Source organism: Rutidosis leptorrhynchoides, chromosome 6 (genome assembly GCF_046630445.1).
Source record: "Rutidosis leptorrhynchoides isolate AG116_Rl617_1_P2 chromosome 6, CSIRO_AGI_Rlap_v1, whole genome shotgun sequence".
In the NCBI taxonomy this organism is placed as follows: domain Eukaryota; kingdom Viridiplantae; phylum Streptophyta; class Magnoliopsida; order Asterales; family Asteraceae; genus Rutidosis; species Rutidosis leptorrhynchoides.
In genome coordinates, this window is record NC_092338.1 from 8,744,519 (window position 1) to 8,761,942 (window position 17,424).

At 32.4% G+C, this 17,424-nt stretch overlaps 2 protein-coding genes across 2 annotated transcripts; both read left to right on the forward strand.

Annotated features, from left to right (window-relative positions):
• The first annotated feature begins 10,152 nt into the window (after positions 1 to 10,152).
• Positions 10,153 to 12,763, forward strand: LOC139851840 (inositol diphosphatase DSP1-like). The gene is made up of 5 exons (XM_071841016.1): positions 10,153 to 10,573; positions 10,741 to 10,834; positions 12,006 to 12,063; positions 12,165 to 12,208; positions 12,310 to 12,763. The coding sequence occupies exons 1-5, from the start codon at positions 10,335 to 10,337 to the stop codon at positions 12,496 to 12,498; spliced, it is 624 nt and encodes a 207-aa protein (XP_071697117.1). The 5' UTR covers positions 10,153 to 10,334; the 3' UTR covers positions 12,499 to 12,763.
• Positions 12,764 to 13,899: 1,136 nt separating this feature from the next.
• LOC139852133 (large ribosomal subunit protein uL30y-like) lies at positions 13,900 to 16,382 on the forward strand. The gene is made up of 7 exons (XM_071841356.1): positions 13,900 to 14,020; positions 14,589 to 14,779; positions 14,898 to 14,995; positions 15,123 to 15,180; positions 15,543 to 15,622; positions 15,712 to 15,814; positions 16,003 to 16,382. The coding sequence occupies exons 2-7, from the start codon at positions 14,597 to 14,599 to the stop codon at positions 16,216 to 16,218; spliced, it is 738 nt and encodes a 245-aa protein (XP_071697457.1). The 5' UTR covers positions 13,900 to 14,020; positions 14,589 to 14,596; the 3' UTR covers positions 16,219 to 16,382.
• Positions 16,383 to 17,424: the final 1,042 nt, after the last annotated feature.

Sequence of the window (17,424 nt, forward strand, 5' to 3'; positions counted from 1 at the left end):
TAACCCTCAGTTGTATCTACGAATTATATCAATAAAAATCTCTCTAGTTGGTCCGTGGATTAAAGTAAACGACATTCGATTACATATAACCACGTTAAATGTCGTGTTCTTTAATTTTCTTGTTTTATTGTTTTTCGTTTTTCGTTTGTCGAAGTGGGTGATTAATCTTATTGTTTGGGTCCTATAATCCTTACGATTATAACCATATAGATCTCCTGATTTGTTTTAATTTTGGGGTAAAAAAGCAGCACTCGTAGCTACACGAAATGACAATATACACCTTCACTTCAAACAGCATATTCTTTGAATGTCCTATTTTATCCCATCTTCATTCATCAAGTACAATAATAAATCCCAAAAACCAACACTTAGCTATTATTGCATATTGTTTTTGGCCCATATCATTAGTTTATAAACTTTTAAAGAATCTCATGCCTCTTTCATCGAATGTGTATTTACTTATGTAACTTTGTAAGCATACAAATAATTAAACCGCATTTAGGTCTTTATTTCATTCACAAGTCGTTTGACATTTCCAACAAAGCTTGCTTTCAAGAAAATGATCGTTATCCTTGTTGATTATAAAATTATAAATTCATCTTGCTTGTTAAAATTCGACTCTGTAGTTATTCTTTTTTTCCTTGTATTTACAGAAAGATTATTGTCATGTAAGTGTAATAATATGCACGAATCTAACTAGGATTTGTTGTGGTAGTAAGACCTGAAAAAAAAAAAAAAAAAAGAGGGATTCAAATATTTTGTGCAATTTTATAGTAGTATGTATATGTATGTATTCCTTTGACATATAAAATAAAGAAATAAAAATATATACTAAATATGCGTGTTCAGCTGAAAGAGATAAGATAAAATAAGAGAAAGATGTTATAAAATGTAACATCCCAAATATTTAAGGTATTATTTTATGTGAATTTTATTGCTAAGAAATTAAATGGTAAAGGTTATTTTATTTTAGAATAGGCAAGAGTTAAGTTTGTTGGTTAAGTTAGGAAGGACTAATGGTGCAATATTAGATTTAAGGACTTCCCTAATTAGAAATATGGTGGGGAGGGTAGAAAGTGTAAATAAGCCAAAGTCATTTTAATAAAAGAAAAATTAATACCGATAATTCATTTCATCAGTTGTAAAAATATACAGAGAGTTTATATGTGTGTGTGTGTGTATCGACATTGGCAAGGGGAAGAGGAGGATCCATCAATTGTTAAAATTATAACCATGCAAGCTTGAATTAGTGAAATATAAGACATCTCAATCACCCTAGCAAGCTTTAATCTTCCAATTTCATCTTCTTTGTGCACAATTAGGGTTCTTGAACTCTAAAACACAAGGTATGAGTTTTATGTCTAAGTATTGCTAATATTGAGTGTTTATGATGAGCTTTATGCTTAGAAGTTGTTGGTTTGTTGAATTGTGCACATTTGTATGAGTTAGAATGAATTTGTTAATGATTTTGGAAGTAGATTCATGTATGAACTTGCATTATGGATTTATGGTATGAATATGGTGATTTTGGTGATGTTCTAGCTTAATTTCTAGTCATGCACACCAAGTGTTTGTTAAAATGCCTCAATGAAAAGTTTATGTGTTCTAACTAGTAATTTTGAAGAAGAATGTTTGTGTATAAATTGTTGTTGTTGTTATAAGTTATGAAATTTGGATAGTTGATGATTTAGGGTTACTTGTAATGGAAATGGAATTATGCACATTTTGATGTTTAAAGGAGGATTTGAAGAAATTGCATGTTATGTCCATAAGAAATGAACTAGAGGTTTAAATGTTTAAAGAAATGATGTTGAATTGATAATGTTGTTGTTTTAGAAAAGATGAGATCAAAGGCTATATGTGTGTGTGTTGTAATTAGGGGGTTAAATGTGTGTGTAAGTATGAAAAGATGTAATGATTCAAGAAAGTTGTGTTTTTGATTGAGTTATGTGATTAATGGGATTAGCTCATGTATAGGTGCTAATCAAGGAAAAGAGATTTCAAGTGATCAAGGAAATTCAATTAAGCAAGGTGAGTTCATAGGGGGTAATATGGGCGGGTCAAGAGTGGCTTAGTGTTCTCGGATTGCATCCGTGCAAGAGAGAAACGACTAAGTGCACTAGTTATGTAGCTTAGATAGAACTATTGGGTTAACCTAATAGTTGTATCTATGGTTGATGTTTAGCTTAGGCAAGGTTATTACATTGCTAGTAATCTTGCCTATGGTTTGTGTTAGCTTAGACACATTAAGTGTCTATGTATGAGATGATGATAGCTTAGGCATATTTAGTATGTCTATGGTTAGCTTAGGCATGATTACTAGGTTCGGCCTAGTAAGTCATGTCTATGGTATGAATGAATTGGATCCGAATGTATGCAAGCAACCAATGGGTTGAAGGATAAGTGTTATGATTTATGCCCACATGTTTTGTGTTTTGTGTTTTATTACTTTCCTATAACTCACTAAGTGCAAAAGCTTACCCCTATGATGTTTTATGTTTTAGGTGCTAAGGTCCATCGTGAAGGTAAGGAGCCTGTGTAAAGCGCTAGAGGAGCATTGGCATAGCGTAAGTGGTATTGCAAGTCCCTTTTTGTAATCACGCTCTACGGTTACCGCTTATTAAACGCCAAGGGCTTTGAATAAGTCATGTTTGTTATTGTTGAACTTGGGACCAAATGATGGTTTTGATTCATGAAAACACGTTTTGTTGTCTAAATGTTGTTTATAGATGGTACACGATGTTAGAAACTGATTTCTGATGTTTGTGTATGAATTATGCAGTTTTAAATATGTTTGAGTATGATGAAAAGTGAAAAAGGTTTGGTTTAAGTGAAATGTTGCAGATCAGCCCCCGGATTAGTGTTATGTCGCGCCGCGGCCAAGGGCTCCGCGCCGCGGCATATAACTGATGTTGGGAACAGAAGCAAGGCTAAGAAGTATAAATTTTCCTGTGTATTGTCGCGCCGCGACAAGGCTGGCCGCGCCGCGGCAAATGCCTTGTCCGGCCAGTAACTTAACTTTTCAAAAAAAAAAAAAAAAAAAAAATTTTACTCGAATCAAGGCGTTAAATAAAATATCTAGATTGGATGTTAATTTTATTATTATTATATTTCTTGCATAGTAATATTTTATGCTATAAATAGACATGTATGGTAGCCATTTAAGGTGCACCATTTCTCTTGAAATATCAATATCAATATTTCTTCTCTCCTTCTTCTCTCTTTTTCTCTCTTTGTTCTTATAACCATTAAAGGTAGTTATAAGCCTACTGAATTATAACACGTTATCAGCACGAAAAGCTTAGTGTAATTAAAAGATATCTCAAACGATCACGAATCACTAATCAAGGTATGAAATTATTAATAATTTTCAGACTCGAATATATCAAATTTTGGACTACTAACATTTATATTTATGTTATTTAAGTTATATATGGTCGGTTATACCACCTGAATTATATTTCTGTAATCTAACTTTTACTAACTTCACTAACATTTATATTTATGTTATTTAAGTTATATATGGTCGGTTATACCACCTGAATTATATTTCTGTAATCTAACTTTTACTAACTTCACTAACATTTATATTTATGTTATTTAAGTTATATATGGTCGGTTATACCACCTGAATTATATTTTCTGTAATCTAACTCTTATTAACTTCACTAACATTTATATTTATGTTAATAAGACCTCATGATTGTACGCAACACGTCATTTGACAACACGGTACTTTATGTACGCAACACGTCATTTGACAACACGGTACCATGGGTCGAGATTAATTCCGATCAATACGAATACAATGGGGTCTTTATATGTTATCTAACATTTATGATTACTTATGCAATTAATCATTATTTATTTCATGCATACTAATGTTTATTCTTAAATTTATAATTTTAAAAGTTAAAATAAAAAAATAGTTTGTATTTTTATTAAAAGTAAATCTTAAAAGTTAAAATAAGAAAAAGTAGTTTGTATTTTTATTAAAAGTATATCTTAAAAGTTAAAGTAAGAAAAAAAAGGGGATGGTAAAATGGAATAGTTTTTTGTCAAAAATGAAGTATTGAAAATGAAGTGGTCTCCTTCTATAACTAAAAAAAAATATATACTTTTATCAAATGAATTTTTTATCAAGAATATCTCTTGCTTTGGTGAAAAGTCACGATCACGATATCAGGTGTTGTGAAAGAATTAAAAAATTGGTCAAGTGGCCTTTTAAAAACTAGAAAAAAAATTTAAACAAAAAGTTTTTTTTATATATTTATAATTTACGGGTAACGTAAAAAAAAAGAAGTTTTTTTAAAAAAAAAAACAAAGAAAGTGTTTAAATGAGTTTTACAGAAAGGGGGAAAGCAAAGTAAAAAAAAACTTTTTTCCAAACAAAGGTAAATGAAAGTAGGACTTAATACAAGAAAAAAGTAAACATCTCCTAGACGTGATAAAATCTATCAATGATAAGTATTAGACTTGATGAGCTAAATGTGACAAAAATGTTTCAACATGTCTTATGTTAATTTTCTAAAATAAGTTATTATTATTCCGAGTTTAACACATATACATATGTTAATTAAAAACAACCTTTTTGTTCTTATGTAGTGTTGGGTTGCAATTTTGGTTGTATGCCATAATTCCATCCAGTAGAGTGATAATAGAAAACTTTTGATGATAATCAATAAAAAACTTTTTTTCAAACTTGTCAAATGTTTTGTTAAAAACGTGACCGTTGAAAAAAGGAGGTTGAATAATAAAACTTAAAAAAAAACAAATTATTTTAAGAGTGTGCATCAAAATGACCCGTTTAATAATGGGGAGTAAAAATATAGTCAAATTGTTTCAACGAACAAGGGTTCAATTGGATGTCTCTTAAAAAAAAAATCCGCGGGTACGGGTGATGGATCCAATGGATCCGCATCCACGACCCGCGGGTGCTATCTCTAATTGTGACAAGTACAAATCAACTAAAAGTCTAAAAAATAAATGCTCTTATAGGGACCAAATGTTCACAATAATTGCCTAAGCTAGATATGAAACAAATAGTTCATAAAAAAAAAAGGTCGTTGTGCGTTTTCGGGATGATAGCCGAAATACACTTACAAAAGTAGGTCAGCCGTCAATTCTTTATGGCCATATCAACGTAGATCAATAAAATCATTTATGGTTTTGATAAAAGATTAATTAAAAATTAATTATTTTTTGGTCTTGGATTCTCGGTAACAAAAGCAAAGGTTGTTTTTGGTTGCCACAACAAACAAGACAAAGGTTGTTGACTTTTGTTGTTAAACATGGCACAAGTGAACAATAACAATAGATTATTATTTTTGAAAAGAATAATGATGCGTTAATTTTATTGTATAAAATAAAATTAAAGAAAATGGTTTTCATTGATGACTATGAACAAACGCAAACAAAGTGTTTGTGGTATTTGGTGATTAAAAAAAAAGTGCATCTAAAGCTTCTACTGAAAATAATATGCATCTAAAGCTTCTACTGAAAATTAATGTGCAAGGTACAACGTATAACTATATGGTCAAATTCATTTGAGCCTTCGGAGTCACAAGTATATGATGTATATATATATTACTCAATTAACAAAATAGTAAATCTAAATTAATTCATATGAATAGTAAAACAAAATTAATTAATTTACTATTCACATAAAAAAGCGCATATGATAAAAAGCGCATCGCATATGATAAGCACATATGATAAAAAGCGAATATGATGAAAAGCACAACGCATATGATGAAAATCGCATATGATTAAAAGTGCATATGGTGAAAAACACAGCGCATATGATTAAAAGCGTATATGGTGAAAAGGATATATGATAAAAAAAAACACATATGGTGATTTATAAAATAAAAAAAAAAAAAAAAAACATATGGTGATTAATGGAAAGCACATATGGTGATTAATGAAAAGTATATTGTGAAAAAGAATCACAAAAGTTTCTTGAAAGAATTCAAGGTAAGATATATGAACCAATTCATCCATCATGTGAACCATTTTGATATTTCATGGTTCTAATAGACGCATCTAGCGGATGGTCTCATATTTGTACGTTATCAAGCCGTAATATGGCATTTGCAAAGTTTCTTGCACAAATTATTAAATTGAGAACACATTATTCAGATTACACCATTAAAAGGATGAGACTTGATAATGCTGGTGAGTTAACATCTCAAGCATTTAATGATCATTATATATCTACAGGGATTGTTGTTGAACATCCAGTTGCTCATGTGCATACACAAAATTGGTTTAGCTGAATCAATAGATAAACGCTTACAGCTAATAACTAGACAATTGATAATGAGTACAAATCTCTCAATATTTATATGTGGACATGTAAATTTACATGCTGCGACATTAATTCGCATTATACCATGTGGAAGTCGTAAATATTTTCACTTAATACTTGATTTTGGCCAAGAGCCAAATATTTTCTACCTTAAAACATTGGTTGTGCAGTGTATGTTCCAATTGTATCACCACAACACAATAAAATGGTTCTTCAAAGAAAGATGATAATATATTTTGGATATAAAACATCTTCAATCATAAGATATATTGAACCCATGATGGGTGATGTTTTTACAGCACGTTTTGCTGATTGTCATTTTAATAAAACATTGTTCCCTAGATTAGGGGGAGAAATAAAAATAAAAAATAAAATGATGCTTCATGATGTGAACATCAATTAAGGTATATTGAACTCGCACAAAAGAATGTGAAACGAAAGTTCAAAAATAATGCATATGCAAGAACTTGCAAATTAATTACTTTATACATTTACAGATATAAAAAAGTGACTAAATCATATATACCAGCGATAAATGCTCCAGCTCGAACTGAAATTCCAAAAGCTGGCAATAATGTCACTGTTGAGTCTTTGCCACGCATCAAACGTGGAAGATCAATTGGTTCCGAAGATAAAAATCCTCGAAAAAGAAAATCAGCTGATAATGAGGTAAGAGAAAGTGTTCAAGAAGAACCACAAATCAATATTCCTTCTGCAGAGGATATTGATAAATGTAAATACTAAAATTGCGATAAATTATGCAATATTATGGAACCGAAATGAAACTAAAATCTCTATGAGATATTTTCATATAATGTTACAATGACATCATGAATAAAGATGATGATCTGTAACTAAAATCTGTCATTGAATATACAAAATGGACATGATTGAGCTCAATGGAAAGGAGCAATAAGAGCTGAATTAGAATCGCTCGATAAAAGAAAAGTTTTCGGATCAATCGTTATCACTTTTAAAGATGTGAAACGTATGGGATACAAATGAATTTTTATCCGAAAAGAAATGTGCAAATGAAGTTACAAGGCAAAACTAGACTTGTAACTCAATATTTCCCACAAAGACCAGAAATGAATTAGGAGGAAAAATTATCCTCCTGTAATGGATACAATTACTTATTAGATACTTAATCAACCTGGTAGTTATTTAAATGCATCTCATGAATGTTGTTACTACTTATCTGTATGGATCACTTAATAGTGATATATATGAATATACCTAAAGGGTTAAGGTATCATAAGCATCTAATGTAAAACCCAAGGGAATATATTCCATTAAATCACAAAGATTTCTAAGTGGGTTTATACAAACGGGACGTATGTGGTATAACCGATTAAATGACTACTTGATAAAAAAAAAAGGGTATAAATATAAACTTATTTTGCACGAATGTTTTATAAAAACAATGTTCGGATATGAGATCGTAGTTATTTATGTCAATGTTCTTAACATCATATGAACAAATAAAGAGATCTATGAAATCATTCAACTTCTAAAGAATTATTTTGAAATGAAAGATCTTGAAAAAACCAAGTATTACCTTGGATTGCAAATTGAGCATATGCCTAATGGTTTACTTGTACATCAAACAACTTATACCGAAAAGATTTTAAAACATTTTTTTTAAAGACAAACTCATTGTTGTTAGATCACTCAATATTGACACTGGTCTATTTCATCCCTGCGAAGATCATGAAAATTTTAACAGATCGGAAGTTCTATATTTTAGTGCAATTGAGGTTCTTATGTATCTTATAGATTATACAAGATCTGACATTTCTTTTGCAGTTAATTTGTTGACAAGGTTCAGCTCAGCCCCTACCAAAAGACATTGGAATGGGATCAAACAAATAGTTTGATACCTTCGGGGAACTACTGATTTATAATTATTTTATTCTAACAACTCGAAACAAGATTTGATTGGTTATACAGATGCAGATTATTTATCCGATCTACATAAAGCTAAATCTCAAACTGGATATGTATTCCTAAATGGAGGCACCGCAATATCATGACGTTCTCAAAACAAACACTTGTTGCAACATCATCAAATCATGCCGAAGTGATTGCATTACATGAAGCTACTCGGGAATGATTTTAGTTAAGATCAATGATACAAATCATTATTGATTCTTGTGGACTAGAACGCTATAAAAGCGTAACAACTATCTATGAAGATAATACAGCTTACATAATACAAATGAAAGAAGAGTATCAAAAATGACAGAACAAAACATAAATGCTGACGAGGCGCTAAAGCTATAAATGGTCTTAACGGTCATAAGTTTGATGGAAAAGAATGGTATATTGGTAAGGCTCAGAAAAAGACTGAAAGGGAATAGGAACTGAAACAACGGTTTGAACAAACCATGAAGGAGACTGTAGACAAATCACGAGGGCCAAACTTGTACATAAAAGATTTAGATGATACAGTTTCAGATGAAAACCTCAGATTCTTCTCATATACTCAAGATCTCGTAAAAGACAACCAGATTAAAATGAGATACGTCCAATCAACAACTCTGCCGATCTTTATACCAAAGCACTGCCAACTGCTATTTTCAGAACACACGTTCATAATATTGACATGAGGCATGTTCAGAAGATGTAACAACTCAGACGTTGCCTACTTGAGGGGGAGTCAACTCTATGCTGCACTCTTTTTCCCTTAGCTAAAGTTTTATCCCAATGGGTTTTCTTTAGCAAGGTTTTTAACGAGGCAGTACTAGTTATTCTCTAATAAAATTGTCATCCAAGGGGGAGTGTTATAAAATATCTAGATTGGATGTTAATTTTATTATTATTATATTTCTTGCATAGTAATATTTTATGCTATAAATAGACATGTATGGTAGCCATTTAAGGTGCACCATTTCTCTTGAAATATCAATATCAATATTTCTTCTCTCCTTCTTCTCTCTTTGTTCTTATAACCATTAAATGTAGTTATAAGCCTACTGAATTATAACAAAAGAAACGTATAAACAATTCACATAGGATTCAACACATGTCAGTTGTGTAATGATCTACGGAGTATAAAATATCTCACACATATAACTATAAAAATGTCAATAATTAACCACTCACGCTTGCCTGAGTGGCCACCGAGTTGCCCAATGAAGCACACAACCAGGGTTCAATTCCTGGCTATGCCAAATTGTTCAAAAAAGGAGTGTGACTAGAGGGTGCGCATAATGCGCAATTCACCCAGTACCATGTCTCGCGCTTGGGGGGCTTGATTACCGAAGGTTTTACCTTCTATGAGGGAGTCAATGAGCTCGTTCATCGGAGAGTTTCCTCGTTTACCTAAAAAGAGTTGTCAATAAGTACAAAAGATTATAATTCGTTTTCATGCTTGTAATATGACCGATAACCTAAACAACTAGTCCTACAATTAAATCTTAAAATTCTTTAATACTTTAAAATCAATTGATACTAAAGGGAGGTCCTCCTAAAATTATATATATACATTTGATTTCTCCATGTTGGATATCACACTTTATATTCACTCCAATAAACCTCCCTAAAACCTAAGTTCAATTTAGACCTTTCATTGAACGATAGTCGTGTCTAATCGTCGTTGTGCTCATCGAGGGGTGTGCACTCATGCTCGTATGGGTGCGTTCATTGTGCTGTCCACCAGACCACCACATTCGGACTATTGCTAACTCTGTTTTCATTGATAGGATTATTGATTATTGAATTATACAATATTTTTGTTTTTATGCCTATTAACAAAATTAGAGGGTTCTCTATAAATATTTTTAGGATTTTTTGTAACTTTAGTACATCACTAAACTAAAAAGCAGCGACTTCTTGGCTACTGCCCAATTAAAATACAACACGTGTCAACAACCGTCTTCCACTCCCACACCCTATAAATTGTAGTAAGACCTTCTGCAACTATTATCTATAACCGCCATAAACTCTCTTCGTTATTTCTCTGCATCTTCTAAACATATACTCTGCAACTTCTATTTATCCATCAATCAATATATAATTTACAATGAAATTAGACCAGCAAGAACTCAACCAACAGGAACGTGACACGTGTAGAACAATCGAAGTCGTTAATTCCGTAATGAAATTATCAACCACGTCGACTGATAAATCAGATTCAAATGGCGAAGAGCTTTACACCCCTCCACTCAATTTCTCAATGGTTGATAACGGTATTTATCGTTCTGGATTTCCAGATACCGCCAATTTCTCGTTTCTTAAAACCCTAGGTTTACGCTCAATTGTGTAAGTCAATGTTTGCGTACGTAACTTGCTAATATTTTGTATCAATCAATCAATTACTCCGTATATAATAGTAGTTAATTCGTTCCAATTTATTTAAATTTATACTCGCTGCTATCAATCAACGTGCATATTGTACTTAATTGACTAATTGTGTATCAATTTTGCAGATATTTGTGTCCGGAACCCTATCCGGACCATAACGTGGAGTTTTTGAAGGCTAATAGAATTCAGTTATTTCAGTTTGGAATTGAAGGCACTAAGGTATAGTATTACCAAAAAAAAGTTATCAGAATTAGAGATTTCCTTAATTCTGTTTTCATTGCTATTTTCGTATCAGTTTATTGTGAGCATTACTATTATGTTATTGCGATTGCTATACTCTATTATTATTCATATAATTTTTACTTGTTCTCAAGTTGATTGACTAGCTATGAGCTTTTGAATTCGTTTATTCGAAACAACCGCTCCTTAAGTAATTTAATGATTTTCTTTTAATTTTTACATTTCTACCATATGCAGGGTTAGTAGTTGAAATTAGATTTGTTAGTACATTATAGACTTAGAGTGGATACAGTTATTTTAGTTACTGTATCACAGAATTGGAAATTGAAATAAATTCAGTACGAATGCAGTGATCAATTCTAAATTAGATGTTAAGATCTAATTTAGGAATTGAGTGCAATGAGGGGTGGATGGTGGTGTTGATAGTGTTTTTGGGACCTTATGATCGTCTTTCACTTAGATTCAAGTGATCAATCACCATGTCCCGGTCTTGATTGCATTACCTTGGCTCTATTATGATTGATGCTTGAGCGTATTCACAAGTGAACCATAAAGACCAGAGCAATTGCATAGAATCAACAACCTAAAATGAGAGGCCAAGCTCCCTATTTATAGGTTTCGGATTTCCGCGGAGTTGATATCCGCACAGCACCGACATATCTGCAATATTTGTGCGGGACACTTTCGCAAACATTCTTTATGCGGGCTCCGCAGTGTTTAAGCACAGCGCACAATTACTTTCGTATTTCTGCGGTTATGTTTGCTCTTGCATTTGAGTTGCCTTTTGCACTTAAAAAATACATATATATGCCTATATATATGATCATGCAGTGTTCTCTCTTTCTTATTAATGTGGTAATTTGGTAGTGTTCCTTTCTTCATGGCACTAGAACTTGTAGAGTTGATTGGGACCATAAGTGTTAGAGGACTACATAGTGAGGCTAAAAATTGAATTCCGAAAGGTGCATATCAACTAACTCATATAGATCTCATAATTGAGGATGAAATTACTAAGCATATGAACTTTGCTGGTTTTAATCTGTGCTATGTGTAGTTATTGCAACTAGTTTAATTTCCAACTTCGAAAAAAGATTTTTTTTGTGTGTTAACTGTTCCGTGCATGTGACATTTTCACGGCATTATCGCGCAGGAGCCTTTTGTCAATATTCCTGAAGAGACAATTCGTGAAGCGTTGAAAGTTGTTCTTGGTATGTAAATTCACTAATTACTTTGTTTACAGTTAAGTGTACACTGGCGTTAGAGGGTACATTGTTCGGGAAATCTCTTAATATACTCATTTGATTAACAGATGTAAGAAATCACCCTTTGTTAATTCATTGCAAAAGAGGCAAGGTATGAAACATGCTGTCTTATTGTTCAATTAATATGCAGGCCCGTTAACTCTCTGTAAATATAAATTTGTCATTAATACTTGTATCTAACTCTTGCTGCAGCATCGAACTGGTTGTCTAGTGGGATGCTTGAGAAAAATCCAAAGATGGTGTCTGACGTCTATTTTTGATGAGTACCAAAGGTTTGCAGCTGCAAAGGCTCGAATTTCAGATCAAAGATTTATGGAGTTGTTTGATACCTCTGCATATAAAGACATACCATCATCCCCATGCTCGTGTTCTAGGAGATAAAACATGCCATTGTTGAAGGGTGTTTTTGTCATTTTATATGGTTGGAATAAACTGGAATTGGCATTCATTTCGCGGAATATGTTTAGCAGTTCAGGAATGATATTTCCCATTCCTTGAGGGTTACTTAAAATAGTTGTTCTCGCTGTTAGGACTTAAATAAATTTGTTAATTTGTAACCATATCATAAAATAAAATTGAATATTGAAGCATATCAAGTTATTCTGTTATGCTCATTTTCTGTTTTCATCTCTCAATGCAAATTATGTGTATATGATATTATTTTTTTACCTTGTACTAGCTCTATTAGCTAGTTATGCATACAGAACAATAGGGGAACTTGGGATAATTAAAGGATTATGTTTGTGTGTGTTACAAACACTTGATGTAAGGGAATCTAATTGGTGATAATTATTTAATTACGTAGAAACCCGCTAAATAGATTAGATCAGTACTATAACGACGTGCATCAATTTATTACGTCTATTGCTTGAGTTGCCTTTTCAAAAGTATAATACGTCTCCTGCTTGTGGTTTGGACCATCTGGTTTGTAAACGAAGTGGACAGAGACATGAATAGAAGAGATCATTGCTTTTGGTAATGAAACTTTTCTTTAAATGAACAATTTGGCATAATATGTGTACACAAGAATATTGTTTTTTTTTTCTTGGTTCTTGCTTTTGAATTACTTTAGGGTGTTGGCAGTGTTGAATTCACTCTTAACAGAATCTCGTTGCACATTCATAGTCAAGGAGAAAGTTTGATCTTGCTTTTTTAATCGTTTACTTTATCAAATTTGATCGGGGACGTAGGGTATAGTTAATTGTTCATAAAGTGAAATCAACTGGTATAAACATATCATCACTTTGACCACTACATTACAAGGCGGCCTTTGTTAGTCATTGAATTCCCCTTTTGCTTGCTTTGTTCTCCCTATTGGAATTTTTTTGTCTTTTCTTGTTTCTAGCATATATGCATGTGGTTTTCACATGGCAGTCTACTCGTATGGTCTTATTAGCTCATAATAACTCAAATTAAACTTTTAAACTTTATTATTGTTTATATTTATATATATTTATTATGGGTGATGATATATACACAACTAATTTTTACAAATACACAACCAAACATGCTTTACAGTGTTGTACAGTACAACACTGTAAAGCATGTTTGGTTGTGTATATTATATATACTTGTATGAAAAAACAATCCCATGTAACCATGATTATATTCTTATATATTCATAGCGGGTTTGATGTTTAAACTTCACTAGTAAAATATGTTGAAGTGACTAGAAAAATGATTAGAAAAAGTAACAAGATATTGGGTCAGCGGTTTCGGGTAACTTAAGCCCATTTGTAGATATAAAACTTAAGCCCAATCATAAACTATCACCAGCTAACCCTACAAAACCCTAATTCCCATTTCTCTTCAGAACTCTATACTATTCACCGGACATACGCCCTTTAATCGCCAGTGACGTTTACCGTTATCATTATTCTATTACAAACCCTAATTTGTCAATGTAAGTTTTTCTTTCTTATTTCACATCATCATATCTTAAGTTCGCACATGTTTGATCACATCATTTGTTTTATGTTTTACTTATGATTCAGCTTAATATATACATCATATATATTCGAACTAATGTATGCAAAGTGTAAAACTGTCTCAATTTGCAATGTTTTTAGATACATGAAAATGATACTCTACATTCTAGTTCACGAGCTTATCAATTTCAGCTTAAATTGTTACCAAGTTTATGACAATTTATTTCTGTTTCATTATTGTCTTGACATATAAGCTTTTATCTAGGTTATTAACCATACAATCAGGGTTCAATTCTAGATGATAAAGCCTATTATACCATCCATTCAAAGGACCATATCCAATCTAATTATCTTTCCAAAACCGAATCGAAACACTATTTGCCACTTTCCTCCTAACAGTATCAATTAGAACTGCAATATTACTTTGTTTTGAAAAATTGGTCCAAAGATGTTTGTTTTGCATTATGCTAGAATTGTACTTGCAATAGAAAATATAAGGTGGGATATATGTTATAGTTTATTAACTTCATTAATGTTTTCTAGTGTGAAAAATGGTTGAAGTTACCAAGGCGGGACAGTTGGTTCCTGAGTCTGTATTGAAAAAGCAAAAGAGGAATGAGGAATGGGCTTTGGCAAAGAAGCAAGATAGTGAGATTTTGAAGAAAAAGAATGCTGCTAACAGGAAGCTTATTTTCAACAGGGCTAAACAGTACAGTAAAGAGTATGAAGACCAGGTATGATTGATTGTACCGTTTGTATTGTATTCCTGAGATGTGATATTATAAATTTAAGGCGAGTTGGTGACTAGGTGGTTTACGTCATTGTTGTATGATGATATTGTTTGCAATGCAGCAAAAAGAGCTAATTCAGCTTAAGCGTGAAGCACGATTAAAAGGTGGATTCTATGTGAATCCTGAAGCTAAGATGTTGTTTATCATTCGTATTCGAGGGTGAGTATTTGTTCTGTACTTTGTTTTGTATGTTTTTATAGCTTTTCTGCCACTTTGTTCTGCATCTTATTGCTTTAAAAATGATATCAGTGTTGAGTTTGTTTTTTATCTTGTTTTTAATGTGCAGTATCAATGCCATGGACCCAAAGTCGAAAAAGATTTTGCAGCTCTTGCGTTTGAGACAGGTGATCTTTTAAGCCTCAAAGTCATTTTCTGTGTCTTTGTGTTTGAATGGCTTTTGTGTTTATCTGATAAATATAATGATAATTGGGCTATATTATTCCTAAGCAGTTTTATATCCCCCATTGACTAGTTAATGAATGAACTTATTAGAATCTTTAAATGGTTAATTTGAAATATGCATAAGTCAGGCTCACAACACTAATATGCACGTTGAATTTCTTGTGCTTTTGTAATACTCTCCTAAACCCACACCAACAGAAAAGAGATTTCTGATATGGCTGTTAAGTTTTATTGAATCTTTATTTTTATGTTGGTTATTTGTTCTTTATATTATGTTCGTGATCCTTATCATTCTGTTCTCCAGATCTTCAACGGTGTTTTCTTGAAAGTCAACAAAGCAACATTGAACATGTTGCACAGGGTGGAACCATATGTTACTTACGGGTATGATTAATTACAAGTGGAATATATATAATTATATATATAAATGCTTTACCATATTGCATTGTAAAATAAATACATCTTTTGTACAGGTATCCCAACTTAAAAAGTGTCAAAGAGTTGATCTACAAGAGGGGATATGGGAAGCTCAACAAACAAAGAATTCCTCTCACTGATAATTCCATCGTTGAACAAGTAACTTTTTTTCGTTCTTCTATATTACTACTACAGTATAATACTATGAGGCTTACTTTTGGGCTAATTTCGCATCATTAGTACATATTCTCTAATTGTTAGTTATAGACCCTCACCAATAATTTGGAAAATATGTTTATATCATAGAAAGTTGATGACTATAACTGACACGTCTATTGTTATAACAGGCTCTTGGTAAATTTGGGCTGATCTGTGTTGAAGATCTGATTCACGAAATCTTGACTGCGGGCCCTCATTTCAAGGAAGCCAACAACTTCTTGTGGCCAATTAAGCTGAAGGCACCATTGGGTGGGATGAAGAAGAAGAGGAACCACTATGTTGAAGGTGGTGATGCTGGAAATCGTGAAGATTATATCAACGAGCTCATCCGAAGAATGAACTAGATCTTTGGTAAACAGGTAGTGGTTTTGTGTCTTGTTGTGTTGCTTGTTAATCCTTTATGAGGAATTTTTGGATGTTATGTTTTATGTAACAACTTCATCTAATACCGGTATTACTATTTATGTATCTTTTAGTTATATATGACAATCGCAATGCCGTTTTACCAGTTTTGTATAAAAGCTGTCCGGTTAGCGTAAAATGATAAATATAATATCTGTGAGGTGCCTAGAACCGATTAATGAATACTTTGTGTCGTTAAAAGTTTCCTAAGAAGTTGTAACTTCCAAAAGTTAGTTAAAAGTTCATTCGTTCTTGAAAGTATTGAAGATTGGCTTGACCAAATGTTCTAGACTCACTTGCAAGATGCTAATTATATTACAGTAGTAACATCCAAGAACATATATTACTATTCCCCTTATATACTATTAGCCGTACCAAACGTGAGCATATTAAGATCTCAAGAGTCGGTAGATATCTTTAATTTCAATTGTGAAACTTTAAAAGCAGGTGTTTTGCAGCCTACAATGTTTTCATATTTTTTTTTTTTTTTTTTTTTTTTTGGGTAACCGAGGAAACCCTCATATGAACGAGCACATTGGCTCCCCCATAGAAGGTAAAACCTCGGGTAGTCAAGCCCCCCGAGCGCGAGACCTGGTACCGGGTGAATTGCGCATTATGCGCACCCTCTAATCACACTCCCTTTTTGAACAATTTGGCGGAGCCAGGAATTGAACCCGGGTGGTGTGCTTCATTGGGTAACTCGGTGGTCACTCAGGCAAGCCTGAGTGGTTACAATGTTTTCATTTTTCAATATACATAGGGTATGTTTGGCAAAGAGCTTTTAGGAGCTTTTTGGAGCTTCTAGCTTTTAGCGTTTAAGAAAAAGCTCCTACTCGTTAAATAGCTTTGTTTGGTAAACACAACTTAAAGCTTTTAGTGGGATTGAAATAGCTCCAAAAAGCTCTTTATTGAAACGCTTTAGAAACTAGCGTTTAAATGGAACATGAGCTTTTGGTGACGTACTTTACTTTAATACCCTCTTAAAGTTGTCTCACGTAAATCCAACAGTTAGGGGTATCCAATTTCAATTTCAATATATAGATATATCAATTTCTAAACATGTATCGTATACAAACATATATAGTATTGTATTTAAATTTATAGGTTTGTCTTTGCATACATTGTTGTTGCTCGTAAAGTTGATGATT

Bases quoted from the DNA above. Each gene is read 5' to 3' on its own strand.
- LOC139851840 (XM_071841016.1), top strand. From the start codon at position 10,335: ATGAAATTAGACCAGCAAGAACTCAACCAACAGGAACGTGACACGTGT. The intron at 12,064-12,164 runs GTATGTAAATTC...TTTGATTAACAG, and splicing joins AGCGTTGAAAGTTGTTCTTG to ATGTAAGAAATCACCCTTTG. The intron at 12,209-12,309 runs GTATGAAACATG...CTCTTGCTGCAG, and splicing joins TTCATTGCAAAAGAGGCAAG to CATCGAACTGGTTGTCTAGT.
- LOC139852133 (XM_071841356.1), top strand. From the start codon at position 14,597: ATGGTTGAAGTTACCAAGGCGGGACAGTTGGTTCCTGAGTCTGTATTG. The intron at 14,996-15,122 runs GTGAGTATTTGT...TTTAATGTGCAG, and splicing joins TTTATCATTCGTATTCGAGG to TATCAATGCCATGGACCCAA. The intron at 15,181-15,542 runs GTGATCTTTTAA...TCTGTTCTCCAG, and splicing joins AGCTCTTGCGTTTGAGACAG to ATCTTCAACGGTGTTTTCTT.